Source organism: Saccostrea echinata, unplaced genomic scaffold (genome assembly GCF_033153115.1).
Source record: "Saccostrea echinata isolate AGI-Se365-2 ecotype Australia unplaced genomic scaffold, CSIRO_AGI_Sech_v1 ptg000025l, whole genome shotgun sequence".
Lineage (NCBI taxonomy): Eukaryota > Metazoa > Mollusca > Bivalvia > Ostreida > Ostreidae > Saccostrea > Saccostrea echinata.
Window position 1 is genome coordinate 22,737,055 of NW_026889774.1, and position 16,801 is coordinate 22,753,855.

General features: G+C 33.8%; 1 protein-coding gene across 1 annotated transcript in view; it reads right to left on the reverse strand.

Moving 5' to 3' along the window:
- The window catches only part of LOC133192203 (glycerol kinase-like), a 419,267-nt gene that overhangs the window by 472 nt on the left and 401,994 nt on the right, over positions 1 to 16,801 (reverse strand). The window contains exons 12-17 of the mRNA XM_061328172.1: positions 16,190 to 16,349; positions 15,330 to 15,426; positions 14,091 to 14,175; positions 5,047 to 5,167; positions 3,783 to 3,926; positions 1,220 to 1,297 (exon numbers count right to left, since the gene is read on the reverse strand). Of these exons, the coding sequence (XP_061184156.1) occupies positions 1,220 to 1,297; positions 3,783 to 3,926; positions 5,047 to 5,167; positions 14,091 to 14,175; positions 15,330 to 15,426; positions 16,190 to 16,349 (685 nt within the window). The remainder of the gene's footprint in view (positions 1 to 1,219; positions 1,298 to 3,782; positions 3,927 to 5,046; positions 5,168 to 14,090; positions 14,176 to 15,329; positions 15,427 to 16,189; positions 16,350 to 16,801) is intronic.

Here is a 16,801-nt window from a genome sequence, read left to right on the forward strand (position 1 = left end):
ATTAACAAGTATTAGCAAAGGTGCACTGATCTTCCTGTGAGCTTGTATAATCCAGCTATGTTCAAACAAGCAAACATGTATTTACACAAGCATGCAAACATATGTCAAATGACATTTTAAAAATTATAGATGGTTCACAAATCTATAATTAAGAACATTCTTAATATTCATAAGCATTGAGAACAAAATAATTATTATCGTTTACTTTTTTAAGCTTTAACAACTGAATAAACTGCAAGGGAGATTGAATGGAATTGTCTATGAACTACTGCATTGGCAAGTTAATTTGATGGTTCATGACTGAAAATTCTAATGATAGGAAAAGAACAAATGTTTCATAAAAATCAGCAATTTTTATGACCTTAAAAATCTCTTCAACACAGGATCATTTTATTATTAGTGTTAAGAAAGATTTTCTTAAAAAATACAGGTGTACTACTTATAATTTATAGCGAGCGCAGCAAGCTGCACTTTTGCGCCGCTCACAATGCAAGCTCTAATGACAACGGCTGGGCGAAGAGGAAATTTGGACTTTGCACATTGATCCCAATGAATTTTTTTCCGCAGTTACCTCGAGACCCACAATGCAACGCTAGTGGATCTTGCTGCTAATTTCATTCTCACGGTAACAACAACTAAAAATTCAAAAAAATAAACTCACCTTGATTTAATGGATATTGCATACAGATAATACATTAAACGTTCTTTGTTAACATTTTGTACTTTTCAAACTTCGTTTATAGAAATGCAGCTAACAAACTACAACATGTGATGTCACAGTCTAGAAGTTCCAGATGTCTCATGTAGTTTGAAGAGGCGGATCTTAAAATTAATATAACAACTGTGCTCGCCCCAATGGTCACACCATCAACATCTTATGACTCCACCAAATACTTCAAATATGGTACCGTAATTGGCAAAGAGATACATGTACCAGCTATCATTTGAATACCATAACTCACAATTAATTCACCTAATGATACAGCATGCAACATGTTTTTATAGTCACATGCATATCATATTCATATTTTTCCTTAAAGAACATGTTTAAAGCTTTAAAATTCATAGATCTTTTAATCAAGATATAAAAAAAGTCATTGTCTTCAATTAATTAATTATCACTCTTTTTTCAGACATTAACTCCTACAATAAGGAAATGTTCTACTGCCTATGAAGGGAGATGTTTTATTGTCTATGACATCATAAGAAAATGTTTTACCGGTTATTTCCTCTGCTGTTTCCCAGTGCATTGACCTCTGGACAGCAAGCTTCCAGCGACTAAATCTGGCATCTCGTTCTTAATAATAAAAAGAAATAGAATTTTTAAAAAGACCTGGCAGAGAAGATTACATCTTCCAATTTTTTTTGACCATAAAAAAATAACCATTATCCACCTGAGTAAATTGTAAAAATTTCTAGAGATACACCTCTGGTCATTTTAGCTTACCTGAGCTTTGGGTTCATGTGAGCTTTCCTGCCCACCTGTTCTGTGTTATTGGTCAACTTTTTTCTACATATATTGGGCCATAAAGGGGATTCAATTTAGTTCAAAGAAGAGGTATGCCGCCTCCTTTTTTGTCCCAAGGGGAAATAATAAACAAAATGTTTATAAGAGGCCAATGGGCCACATCACTCACCTGAGGACTTTGGCTAGAAAAAGCAGAAATCAGTTCAATATTGATAAGTGATCCTCCTACACCCCAACCCCCGGGTGGGGCAGGGGAGGGTGCATGATTTGAACAAATTGAATCTACTCTAACTGAAGATTCTTCCATATATTTAAATGACTAATCATGGCTTTAAATGATTATTACAGATTTTTTCCTATGTATTCCTATGTAAAAGTTTGATCTCTATTATGGCCCTGTCCTACCCCTAAAGTCACAATATTAACAAGCCTGAATCTACACTAACTGAGGATGCTTCCATATTAGTATGACTAATCATGGCTTAGCTGCTCTTGAGGAGAAGAGTTTTAAAGATTTTTCCTTTATATTGCTATGTAAAACTTTGTATCAATCATTGTTGCCCCACCCTACCCATGTGGTCATGATTTGAACAAACTTGAATCAACACTACATAAGGATGCTTTTAATTTATGAATATGACTGATCATGGCTTTGCTGTTCTTGAGGAGAAGATTTTTAAAGATTTTTTCCTATATCTTCCTATGTATAAATTTGATCCCCTGTTGTGACCCAACCCTACCCCCGGGGTCATGATTTGAACAAACTTGAATCTACACTACCTGAGGATGCTCCTGTATTTATATGACTAATTCTGGCTTTGCTGGACATGAGAAGAAGATATTTAAAGATATTTTCTATATATTCCTGCATATAACTTAGATCCCCTGTTGTGGCCCCACTCTATGCCTGGGGGTTATGATTTGTATAAAATTGAATCTACACTATGAAATGAAGCTTTCACATAAGTTTCATATTTCCTGGCCCTTTGGTTCTTGAGATGAAGATTTTTAAAAGATGCCATTAATTTTTCACTAATTCTTTATTAACTCCCCTTAAAAGATGGCATGGCCATGGACAAACTTTAATCCCCTTCACCCAAGAATACTTATGTCAAGTTTGGTTGAAATTGGCTAAGTGGTTCTGGAGAAGAAAATGATATTGTGAAAAGTTTACAACAATGCCAACGCTGACGACAACAACAGACATTGGACAAATTTTGATCAGCAAAGCTCATTTGAGCCTTTGGCTCAGGTTAACTAACAAAAGGCCCATGGGCCACAATGCTCACTTGAGTCAATATGGCCCTGCTGTTCTTCGTCAGCAGATTTTTTTCTCCTATATATTCCTATGTAAAGCTTTGATCGCCTGTTCTAGGGATACCCTACCCCAGGTGCCATGTTTTGAATGAAATTGAAATCTAAACTTTCTGAAGATGCTTCTATATTTATATAACTAATCATGGCTTTGCTGTTCTTGAAAATGAAATTTTTAAAGATGTCTGCCAACCTACCCGGGGGGGGGGGGGGGGGGGGGGGGGGGGGGGGGGGGGGGGCATGATTTGAACAAACTTAAACTTACACTACCTGAGGATGCTTCCATATCAATATGACTAATCATGGCTCTGTTGTTTTTGAGAAGATTTTTAAAGATATTTCCTATATATGTTCTTTTGCAAAACTTTAAAACTTTGATCCTCCATTATGTCCCCACCCTAGTACTGGAGGATGCCTTGAACAAACTTGAATCTACAATACTTGGGGATGCTTCTATATCAATATGACTAATCATGGCTTTCCTGTTCTTGAAAAGATTTTTAAAGATTTTTTCTATATATATTTCTATGTAAAAACTTTGATCTTCCATTGTGACCCCACCCTACCCCTGGGGGTCATGATTTGAACAAACTTGAATCTACACTATGTAATGAAGGTAACACATAAGTTTCAACTTTTCTGGCCCAATGGTTCTTGAGAAGAAGATTTTTAAAAGATGACACCAAATTTTCACAAATTCTTAATTATCTACCCTTGGAAGAGGGCGTTGCCCTTCATTTGAACAAACGTGAACCCTCTTCGTCCAAGGATACTTTGTGGCAAGTTTGGTTGAAATTGGCCCAGTGGTTCTGGAGAAGAAGTCAAAAATGTGGAAAGTTTACAGACAGATGGACAGACGGACTACAGACAAAATGTGATCAGAAAAGTTCACTTGAACTTTCAGCTCAGGTGAGCTAAAAATGAGAGAGGACATTAAAAAATCTTTGTCCCCAGAACCACTGGACCAGAAAAGACAAAACTACATGAAAGTAAACCTTACCTTTCTCTCTGATACAGGGAGTAAATGTGTCTGTGGTAATAGTACTAAGGTCCTTAGGGTCAAGACTCCAAACTCCCACCCCCTCTGCGGCTCCAGCAGCCATAGCTGCTCCTAATGCTGTCGTCTCTGGCATGGAGGGTCTTACTGAAAAGAAAGTCAACAATGTCACAAGGAACACAAATCTAAAAAAAAAAATCAAATTTTTGCAAACTCTTAGGTAACCATATAACACTGTGTTTATTCTAGATTACCAAAGACATGCAATGCTACAATTCCTTTATAATACAATATTAGACCCCTTTCCCATCTAAATATTCTGTATGACTTGATTCTGCACTGCATAATGATGACTGCTTATGAATTTGATTATATAGGTATTCATAAGAATTTTAAAGATTTTTCTACCCTCGGAATAATTCCATGTATCAAAAGTATGCTTGCCATAATTTTGGAGCTTTGTAGTCCATTAGAAGAATTTTTAAATATACTTCATTTTTTTCTATACATTTCTAGGTAAAACTTGAGATCCCAGTCCATACCTCAGCAACCAAGATTTGAACTAACTTCAATCTACACTAAAAGGGAATTCATGTATATATATACACACACATATATATATATATATATATATATATATATATATATATATATATATATATATATATATATATATATATATATATATATATATATATAAAAGGCAATTTTTTAGCCTTTAAGAAGATTTTCAAAGAATTTTCACATGCATTACAGCATATTATTTGGACACTTGTTGAACCTCTTCCTTGACCAAAGGCCAATTTGACTTGAATCTACACTTCACGAGTATGGTTTATATAAGTTCGATAATTTGTAGTCTTGTATATCTATATATATATATATATATATAAAAGGCAATTTTTTAGCCTTTAAGAAGATTTTCAAAGAATTTTCACATGCATTACAGCATATTATTTGGACACTTGTTGAACCTCTTCCCTGACCAAAGGCCAATTTGACTTGAATCTACACTTCACGAGTATGGTTTATATAAGTTCGATAATTTGTAGTCTTGTATATCTCAAAAAATTTCTTTGTTTTGAAAATTACATCTAGGAAATAAATGCCAGGTGTATATTAAATCATGTAAAACAAATCAAAATACAGTATTTCAAACACATGTCCCATCTTACAACACTGTCAGTACTCTGATTTTCCTGTTTATGACTACTGTGCTGCAGGCCATCAAATAAGGTTAAAATAAGGTGTGGTATGGAGTGCTTACCTACATTAATGCCCAGCAAATCTGCCTGTAATTGCATCAACAGCTGATTGGCAGTCATTCCCCCATCTACCTGTAGGGACTTAAGGGGGATGCCACTATCCTCTCCCATGGCCTCAAGAATCTGAAATATTTCAGGATGTTTTGAATGGGATTGCCTACATGTTAACAAAATACATCCTGTGTTTATTATGACTCTAGATCTATTTTTACTTTTCATCAACAGCTCTTTTCTATATATACAGCCAAAGAATCATTATTTCAAATAAGACTGTTAATATAAAAAACATAAGATTTAAAAAAAAATCTCATGCTAATTAAAAACAGTAATGTACAATCACAAATTTTTTGTGGAATAAAAAAAAATTCTGTGTGCTTTGAGGAAAAAACAAGATGTGTTTGTGAAACACTAATGCCCCCATATGGCAACTTATAGCAAAGCTTAAACTTTCTCAAATGCAAATCAAATACGTTGGTACCCAAAGTAAGGTCTTCTCTCGAGGAATATACCTGTGAAAAATGAAAGCCCTTGCAACAACCATTGAATAGATATGGAAAAGGTTAAAGTTTTTCAAAAGTAAGTCAAACACCATAGTCAAGGTCAAATAGTCAGAATTAATGGTGCCCAAGGAAAGGTCTTTCTCACAAGAAATAAGCAGGTGAAATATGAAAGCCGAAGCACCAATCAATCAAAAGTTATGACCAAGGTTAAAGAATTTAAAAGTAGGTCAAACTCCAAGGTCAAGATCTATGGATTACAATCATTGGTATCCAAAGGAAGGTCTTGTCACAAGGATTACACATGTGAAGTATAAAATCCCTAGCACCAATTGTTCAAAAGTATGGCCAGTGTTAAAGTTAGATAAAATTTTGCAAAACTGGGTCAAACTCCAAGGTCAAGGTCAAAAGGTCAGACATGATGGTACCCAAAAAAGGTCTTATCACAAGAAATACTCATGTGAAATATGAAAGCCATAGCTCCAACCAATCAAAAGTTATGGGCAATGTTAAAGTTTTTGCAGACAAACAGACAGACAGACAGATAGACAGATGGACGGACAGGGCAAAAACTCCCCGAATCTTCGATATGGGGGCATAAAAATCAGTTTGTTGGGATTTGCTTACATAGAAAAAAAGTGTTGAGTTGTTATACAGTGTACATATATATGAATCCTATGAATGGAATTTCTCAGTTCATAAACATCCTTGCAAAAAGTAATTGCCAATTCGATGGATATTATTTCGTGACCTCAAATGTACATGTATGTGATGTCATTAGGAATAGAGAGTGGGAAAAATATATTGTGATGTCACGAATACAAAGTTGTCCCCGGGCATTTACAGTGCAGGCCAAAATGGCTCTGTAAATTCCCAGGTTCTCTCTATACATTCTATTAAACATTTTCGGAATCTCAGACACCCAACGGTAGACTTCAGACTACGGACTTTTCAGATAAGGGAAAGTGTCAAAACATAATTTAGATAAAATGAATATATTTTTTTGAAGTCTTGATTATCCATATATACATTTTGTTTATATTTGTATGATTAAAACCACCATACACTGTGAGCACATTTACTAAGTGTGGGTATGTGTGTGTTGGAGGGGGGGGGGTGTCCCTCACTTGTCCGAGAATTATAATAATAATGTAATGCTCTATTCCCAAGAGATTGTTCGATTTTATAAATTTTAATTTATCACCCTTTTCCAACAAACCCATGGGTCAAGGTCTAGGACTAAAAAAGTAGACTAAAATCTTATAGAGTGTACAGTCTGTAACTAAAAAAAAAAGAATAAAACTCTGTCAAAGCAGTAAATGGCATCCTAAAAAATGTTTTGTTGATTTAAAGAAAAAAAAAAACCTGGTCTGGGGAAAAAAGAAAACATTACCCCATGTCACATACATGTCACAAACATATCACTTACAACTTTTTTCATACCCCACTATCATAGGATCAACATATATTTGAAAGGAGAGGGTGAAGATAAAATAGTATTTACGAACCAAAGCAAAGAGCTTTGAACTACACTCGATTATATAACTCTAATTTATAATTTTTTTTTCTTTTAAAATATAACTGAATATCATATTCTCATTGGATGAGCCAAGCGTACTTCAATTTAGGCAAGTATCTAATATCTGGGGCCTCCACTGGATCCAGGAATCTTAGATCTCAGACTTTTTAATACAAAATGCATTAATTTATTTTAAGTTCGCACCGACACATTACAATGAAGAATGTGTATTTATTTCTTGTCCATGATTATAATGTAGTTTAAATTATCGGGGGAATTGCATGAACACTATCAGTCTTATATACATGGATATAATAGTTCATGTTCAACAAAGAAACGCCTAAATTATGCTATAAGTTATTCAACATTTTGCGTGTATATGTATTATCTATCTCAATTATTTTATAATATTTTCAAAAAATAGATAAGAAATTTTTCATTATTATTTTCTTTTTGAGTAATTAAAATCACTCAAGGAAATCAGTTTAGCAATAAACTTTTTTTTGTTTCAAATCGAGTTTTTTGCTTTCATTTCCTCGTTCTTGATCAAGCCAGATATATTGCAATATGCTAAAACTATTTTTCAACACTCGTTTTTGATATCCAATTTATTTTAAACAAGTAAAAATTGTTCACTGGTTTCTATATTTAATTTATTTTAACCGAGCCGATGTGAATAAATGATAAAATCACTTATTTTCCTATGTTCCATGTACACTTGAGAGAAATCGAAATTTTTGATCGACTGCATGAGGTTGGACTGAACTAGGTCGGATAAATCTTCAAAATTCAATTTACTCAAGTCTCTCCTTTTCACCACATCTACCTTTTTTGAAAATTCTCTTTTTTTTTTTATTTGCACAAAAATAAAGGAGAGTGCAACCGCTGTAACGTACCCCCCTCTGGATCTGTAGCTGCATATCATGTATAGATGTATATTAATTAAGATCAATTCATGCATTTATTTGTTTGTAAGATGTCCCAAAATCGATTCTTTTTTTAATTTCTACCAATCTCTACAATTATGCAATTGTTTATTATTTTATCTTCATTCAATTTCAATAGATCTTGGAGATACTGAGAAAAAATTCTCAGTACAGTACATACTACATGTTAGTAAGTTTGAAAACGTATTTCTATACGTTCCCCGCATGTCGTCTATTGTTTGCAGTCCGCTGTCCGTAGTACGTTGTCAGATGTCTGAGATTCCGAAAATGTTCATTAAGAACTAGAGGTACTGTGAGCACTGAGCTCCCCCCAGCCCACTCCCATGTGAGTACAACAGGATACTTTGGCATTTCTTGGTTATATGTAATAAGGGTTTGTGAAAGTTCCATTAAATTTTATTCAGAGGTTTAGGAGGAGTTGAGTTTACCAAATGGGTATCCCCTTTATTGAGTATAATGACTAAGTCCATGTTTTGCTATGAGAAACCCCAAATACCTGTCTGATCAAAAAGTTAAATAAAAGGTGCACAATGGCACTATGTAATAAAGATTCTGTGAAAGTCTCATTAAACTTTATTCAGTGGTATAGGAGGAGTTGCAGATAAGAGATGGGTACCCCCGATATCATAAAAAAATGGCAAAATCTGTTTTTTAAAATAAAAAAAAATGTTTTACCCAAATATCTGTTTAATCAAATAGGAGATGCACAATGGCATTATATAATAAAGATTCTGTGAAAGTCTCATCAAATTTTATTCAGTGGTATTGGAGGAGTTGCGGATAAGAGATGGGTACCCCAAAGTGTAACAGACAAATGTACAGATGGATTTTCACCCCATCACTGTACAACCCCTGCTTTTCAAGTTGGGTGGGGTGGGGTGGAGGTGGGGGTTATAATATATCAAACAAGCAAATTTAAAGAATTGTGGTCCCCTGCTTTCATTGTCTTACTTATTTATGGCATATTTTAACTGTCCTGTAGGTGTGTCTTGTCTTGTCTGTTCATCATACAAAAATTATTTAAATTTCTAACTTAATAAGTTATGGCCAAGATTAAAGTTTATGAAAATTGTGTCAAACTTCAAGATCTAGGTGATGAGGTCAAATATCATAAAATATTCCAAAAGGATCTTGCCACAAGTACCTGGCAATGCACATGTGATAAAAATAGGAAAGCCTTGTCTCTTCTAATGCAAATGTTAATATTTTTGATAAAAATGATGTTTTTCTGAAAGGTGTTGTCACAGGTAATGTACATGTAAAATATGAAAGTCCTATCTTCTCTCATTCAAAAGTTATCACCAATGTGAAAAGAAAGGGGGCGTACAAGGGGAGGACAATCCCCTGCTCTGGGACAATATATTTCTCAATTTTCTAAAATAATGTTTTCCGCAATGTCATCTTCAACACAATTGATTCAGTTATTTTATTTTATGACCTTTTTGATTGATAATTTGTTTTTAAAGTTGACAGTAAAGCATATTTTGTGGAAAATGGGTTTATTACAGCCATAAAAAAGGATTTTTGAATATGAATGGGTGAAGTCTCCATTCTTCATTAATCATTATATGACAAAAAAGTAAATGTAAAATCTATTTCATGTTTCCAAAAAATGGAGACTGAACCCATTCTATATGAAATTGGACATTTCTGAAAAAATTTTATGCTTAAACAAACTCATTTATTTAAATCACACTGACCACAAACAAGACAAGCAGACTTTGTAGCATAGTGATTAAGTCATTCAGTCTTACACCTAACCGTGAGATTTGGAGAAAGTTTGAATCATGCGTGAAGCTTTTTATATTCTTTTTCACATACCTTAAAAACATTAGTGAAAAATAAATTACTTGTTAATAATTTATTCAACAAAATATAGGAAACAAATGTGTAAAAGACTATATTGAACAATATAATTTTTGATAAAAATATAACTTTTCATGAACTTTCATAATTGAAAAATGTCTTCTCAGAGCGGGGGATTGTCCACACCTTGCACGCCTTCATTCTTTTTGAAAAGTAGGGCAAACTTCAAGGTAAAAGTCAGTATAGTTGAAAAGGTCTTGTCACAAAAAATGTACATGTGAAATATGTAAGCCCCATTTTTCTCATTTAAAAGTTATAATCAAGGTTAAAGTTTTTGTGACAGAAGGCAGACAGACTGACAAATGGGGGGGGGGGGGAGGGGGAACAATAAATCATTCTCAACCTAATTTTAATTTTTCTTTCAAGTTCAATGTGTCATTTTAAATCTAAAGATCATTAACACTTTGTAAAAAAGACCAACTGACACTGCACAATAAAATGTCAGTATCAATTCACACTTTCAGTTGATTACAAGCAACCTCCAGTATCTCACCGAGATTCATTTTTACAGGTGATTAAATAAATCTAATTAAAATATTTCATAATATTTTTTTATGATGGTCAATTATGATTGCAGTTGGAAGCTAAGACAATGCCTACTACATTGCCGATTCAGAATACAGAATAATTCTTATTTATGGGAGGTACAGTCCCTGAAACGTTCTACTTTCCCATTTTTCCGTTCGCTCACCGTTCGTTCACCGTTCGTTCAGCGTGCGTTCACCGTTCGTTCACCGTGCGTTCACCGTTCGCTCTCCGTTCACAGTTTTGCGTTCACCGTTCACCGTGCGCTCGCGTTCACCGTTCACAAAGCGTTCAGCGTTCGCCATTCGTTCCGTTCACTTTGCGTTCACCTTGCGTTCAGCGTTCACCTATCGTTCAGTTTTCATTGTCATTCGGAACTCCGAAGTGAAAGGACTTATCTTTTTGTAGTTAAGGAGTTACAGGTTTTTTTAATTTATTAACTAACATATCGTGTTTGAAGAATCATTATTTCATGAGGAAAAATATCTACGATATATATTTTTATTATTCTAATTTAGCTGTTAGGTTATTTATTAAATTACTCTGGAAAATAAATGTTGTTATAAAATATAATAGAACTAGTTCTGAGAGTTATACATAGTACTGCGGATATCCTGTTAATTTATTATCTTTAGAACGAATTAAATTGATAGTGTGGTTAAAGGAAATATTTATTTAAAATGTAATGCACTACAGAATTTCTCTACTGTAATATGTAAAGTCTATAGTTATAGAGAAAAAAATCTTTCTTCACCGTAACTTTATATATGATTAATACCCCCCCCCCCCCATTTCCCCCTAAATCGGTTACTTAGTCAGTACCGTATTTCCAGAATATTTAAATTAACATTAACAAAAAGCTACGGTCTTTTTTAGAACAAAAATTTCAGTCTCAAAACAAACATGCATCTAAAAAAAGTCACAAAACAATAGTAGATCAAAATGTACACGTGTCGGCGGTGGTATTTGAAATTGGCAGAAAGTATGTTTCACATTCAAGTGTTAATGCCCAATGTATTTTTACTAATTTATTATTCAAATGTTGGAATCAAATCTAGAAATGATAAAAATAAATGTTATAACTTGTTGGAAATACTCGCACTTCGTCTTCGATGTGACGAAACTTTCACACTTGCACAGTGTCGAATGATTTTGATTGACAGGACAAGCACGTGGACTTCGTGTGAACTTGAAGCAGGAAAATAAAAACGAGTATGACTGTCAAACAAATGGATATGATTTGTTGATAAAAAAAAAAAGTTACTTTCACTGTCTGATATATTTAGAAAAAAAATTCAGAGTTTTTGTTTGATATACAGTGTAGGTACAAACATTTGGTGAAGCCTGAAAGGAGGGGGGGGGGGCTAAAACTGAATATTACTCTCTCTCTCTCTCTCTCTCTCTCTCTCTCTCTCTCATTTGTTTAATAAAAACTATAACACCATATTACTTAAATATCAAGTTTTGAAAATTGAATTTATAACAAATAATATGAATATGTATCTTTGTATCATCTTGTCCGAGTATAATCACGGCCATCTGGAGATACATGTAGACGTCTGCTCAATAAATCATAATGAAAAATAGAAATGACACATAATATATTATTGTTTAAAAATTTAAAATACGAGGGTATAAATGTAATTAATTTTTTTTTCATTACTTTACACGAAATCGCCTTGACACGGAGATATATATATATATGAATATAAGTTACAACCGCTTTAATTCATTCTATAAATCATAAGTTTTCTCTGATTTGTTATCAACTAAGAATAAACATTTTTATTTTCCAACTAAAAACAATATCTTTTATACTTCAGCGTTCGGCAACAATTGCAATGTTTTAATGCGATAAAAATCGTGTGATTAAAAATTTAATGTGCATGCATCGTCTTTCTTAGGACAATTTTGGAGAATTTATTTTATTGACTTATTTATTCATTCATTTATTTGTTACTTATTTATTATTTGGGTTTTTTTTTTGACACCTGACATTATAATACAATAAAATAGTTTCAATGCAAGGAAAAGATCAGAGGCATTCCGAATATATCGTTCATCTTGCGTTCACCGTTCGTTCACCGATCACTTTGCGTTCGCGTTTGCGCTCCGTTCGCGTTCTGCGTTCGCTCACCGTTCAGCGTTCACACATCGTTCACCAAGTTGCGTTCAGCGTTCACACATCGTTCACTCACCGTTCGCTCTGCGTTCGTTCAGCGTTCGTTCACCGTTCGCTCACCGTTCAAGTGGGAAAGTAGAACGTTTCAGGGACTGTATATTTTTATGCATTGCTGAAAATTTACAGATACGTGAGGATATAATTTTGTGGGCAAATGTCTCATTATAATAGAACATCACTTATATTTCATTACATGTATTCACTGAGGTTGTAAATTTGTGGGTATAAATAGTTCCAGTTACAAGGGTTGACTCTGATGTACTGACTTTATACGTGTCATCCAAACTAGAAGGTGACATATTCTAACAATGAAGTATCTAAAGTAAGGGTTGAATTTTCTCATATAACAGCTGTATAAGGCCAAAAAGAAATAATAGTCTTGTTTCCTGCTACCAGCCTGAAAAAGATAGGGTAGGTAGGTAGGAAAATTATTTAATTTAATTTTTTTATTTTATTTTTTTCCGACGGCATTTTTTGGATATGAACTAATACAAGATCAAATTAAACATGTCACAGGTCAATATTATCTTTTAAAATTAAATTTCATGTCTTTTTATGCACAATTCAAGTGGTATTTTATGAAAGTCCATATTTAAAACAAGAATTTCATGAAATGTTTGTTTTGTGTTAACACAGAAATGGATTATGGTGACAGAATGATGAAATTCTGGAAATTCCCAATTTTTTCTCTTCCAAAACTAAAAAAAAAACTTTAGGGTCGGGTGCAAAAAATAGGGAAGGTCGGGTAGCAGGAAACAAGACTATTATTTTTTTTGGCCTAAAGAAAGTCAAATCCAACGGAACAACTCCATATGGAAAGTCTTAAATTATTAATCTGTATGGCATGATCGTACTGCAGCGGTTAGGCAGGTTTGATTGCTGGTGGCCAGATAGCTCAGTTGGTGGAGCACCTGACTAGTGATGATTCAGGAGGCCCAGGTATGAAACCTAGTCTGGTCCATTGCATTTTTCTCCCTTCCTGTTACATTTGGTGCCATGACCATGCCCTTGAAGTAACATGGTGAAAGACCTGCCAGGGAAGAGCCTGGGTTAATATCTTTAGGGCAAAGGCCTTGAAGGAGGGAGAAATGTGTCGGTCAGACTGGTTTGATTATTGGTGGCCAGATAGCTCAGTAGGTATAGCACCTGACTAGTGATTCTGGGGGTCGAGGTTCAAATCCTAATCTGGTCCATTGCATTTTTCTCCCTCACAGTTACAGTACATTGAAGCATACCAATTTTTATTCTCAGAAAAAATTTAAAAAGTGAGGCCACAATTCACTACAAGGGATATGATTTCTTTACTACATGAAGACTTGATCTTTCATTTAGCAATTTTTAGTCTTTTGTTTAGGTTTTAAAAAAACCATTTTATCTATCTATATTGCTAAAAATTTGAACTCCATTTTGTAGTCTCATCTTGGCTTGAACAGGGAATCAGAATACTTATCAACAAATTCTAGCCTGGTGGTTTATAATCAGAAGGTGAAAAAGATTTCTATTATCTGACCTCTCTTGTCTGGAAACACACAGCCTCCAACGCTGCCCTGGCGATATGTTCTTTAGTCGTAAACTGGGTCAGTCCACAAATAATGCTGAAAAAAGTAAAAACTTGTCCAATATTCTATACAATACAATCAATGAAATGGAATAGATAATTGTATTTTCCTCCAACCTCAAACTTCAATTCCATAATGTTAGAGTCTTTAACTAGAGTTTCAGTTTCAATTCAATACTGAAGAATACTCTACATGCATGTCAGGGAAAGGGTCTTTTAATGTACTTTCAGCATAGTACAAATATATCTCAAACTCAGAAGACTCAAAAGAAGTTCAGAGTTCAAGACATCCAAATATTTTAAGTTGATGCTTCAACATGAAATATATTTGAGACTCATTTCAACTAATCCCACATGATTCAATATATCCTTGTTCGAAATACGAAAGCTTAACCATAAACACTTTCAATTGAATGACTATTTTTAATACTCAAAATGTTTATAGTAATGTATAATCGATTGTTTGCACTAACTTTCTTAAATACTCACTAAGACTTGGTATTTTTCAAAATCATTCTTAATACACCAGAAACAACAGAAAATACACTCATAAAAATTACAGCTTGTCATCTCTGTCTTCAATATGAGGCCCATTGACTTCAACAGTTACATGAGTACCATGAAGCAAAAACTGTTATTAATTTCTTATTTTAAGTGAGTTATTTTTGGCTTCTAATTAATATATTCAAAATTGATTCTATTAGATTCAATAACAACAACAAGCCAACAGGCCATGATGCTCATAGAATGGCATAATAAAGAGTAAAGACTTTCTTTGCATGTTCCAGGTCAAGAGTTTTCTGATCTGTTCCCCTCAAGCAGAGCAAATAAGAAACGCTTGACTTAGGGGAGATGTCTTCATGTGAAAGGGTAATCTCTCCAAGTCAGACAGACAAAAACACAGACAGACACCCACAAAGAGACCCTTTTGTAAGGTCATGTTTTGCAAGCAACCACAAAAAGTAGGCCTTAATCATCATTCTGTTTGTGACACTGATAAACTGTTTTTCCCACAAGGCAGTTATCTAACTTTAATAATGCAAAGAAAATTAAAACATTAGCTGTTTATATAGACTGCATATCTGGAGTCTGCTCTCCAACCTGTAGTGTTGTTTTCCTCTTTTGTTTTTTATAAAAAAAAAAATGAGCTTTGAAAAAAAAATCATGCAATAAAAAGAAAAAAATGTTTACCCTCTAGCATCCATTTGCCAATATGGACAGAACAGGCCAGAAAAGGCAGGAACAAAGTAGCAGCCATGTGTACTATCAACTTTGGCAGCAAGAACCTCTGGAAAGAAGCTCTAATAAATTAAGAAAAAATAATCACCTCTGAAATAAACATCACTACCTGTAACTAAATGATCTTGGAAACCAGGTGTAAAATAAATGTATGTATGTATATCTGTTAAACCTTAAAATAAAGTTAACCAAATCAAAGGGGAAAATATCTATACAGTAAAACTCGGTTATGACGAAGTCACTGGGACCTTTGAAATTACTTCGCTATATCCGTAATTCTTTATATCCGTGTAAGGAATTTGTTAAATTCATATCGCTGGGGATCCAAGATAACTTCGCTATATCTGTGAATTCGCAATATCCGTGTTCGTACTAAACGAGTTTTACTGTATATTCCTTTTTTTATTCAGTTAAGCCAAAGACTCAAGTGAATTTTTCTGACTGAAAAGTGTTTAGCATCCTTCGATCTGTATGCTTTACACATTTTTGGTGTCTACCACAGAAGTGAGAGCCACAGGACAATTTCAACCAAACTTGGCAAAAAGCATTCTAGGATAAAGGGTATTCAAACTTCTTTAAATGAAGGACCAAACACACACCACACCCATTACAGGGAGATTATTTTCTCTCTAATATCTTAATTGTTTGATGTATTTCCATATCACAATTCAGTCAGGTAAATCAGTGCTTGATTTTGTAAAATACTTTTCTTCAGATCTTAGATCCTCTAGAAATGTAAATCTTTCAAATAGAACCCCTTTACCAAAACCATATCTTTAAAAGTACTTCAAGTTTACACAACTTGTACATACCAACTTCCTCTGACGTCTTGATGACACCTAGATTGTCTCTCAGCCATCGTACACAGGCTCCCGCAATGGCCACTGCTCCTTCTAAGGCGTATACCACAGGCTTATTTTTACCTAGCTGGTATCCAACAGTGGTCAAAAGCCCCCTCTTTGACTCCACAGGCTAGCCAAAAATAATTGTAAAACACATACATGGCAAAACAGCAAAATTAATATTATTTTAAAAATAGACTACATGTACTTAAATGGACAAATTAAAATATTATTTATTTATTTACATTTTTTTCCTGTCATTATACCGGTAGACATAAAGTTTCAAAGGTGTGATTTGAAGGCCGTCACGATAAGCAAATGACTTGCTAATTGCTTAATTTTAGGGAATAAAAATTATAGTTTAAAAGAAAAATGTGTAAATTGGACTTTGTCTTGATAAGCAAACACGTTTACGATTTCAATGAAACATTTCTTATTTCCTCTGTTTTTATTTTCACAAGTCTTGCATCGCAGAAAAGCATTTTTTTAATAAAGTGAATTGCATTCTTACAAAATATGAGGGTTTTGCAATAAAACATGAACATCAAAACTGCACTCATACTAATGACATACTTTGCAGGG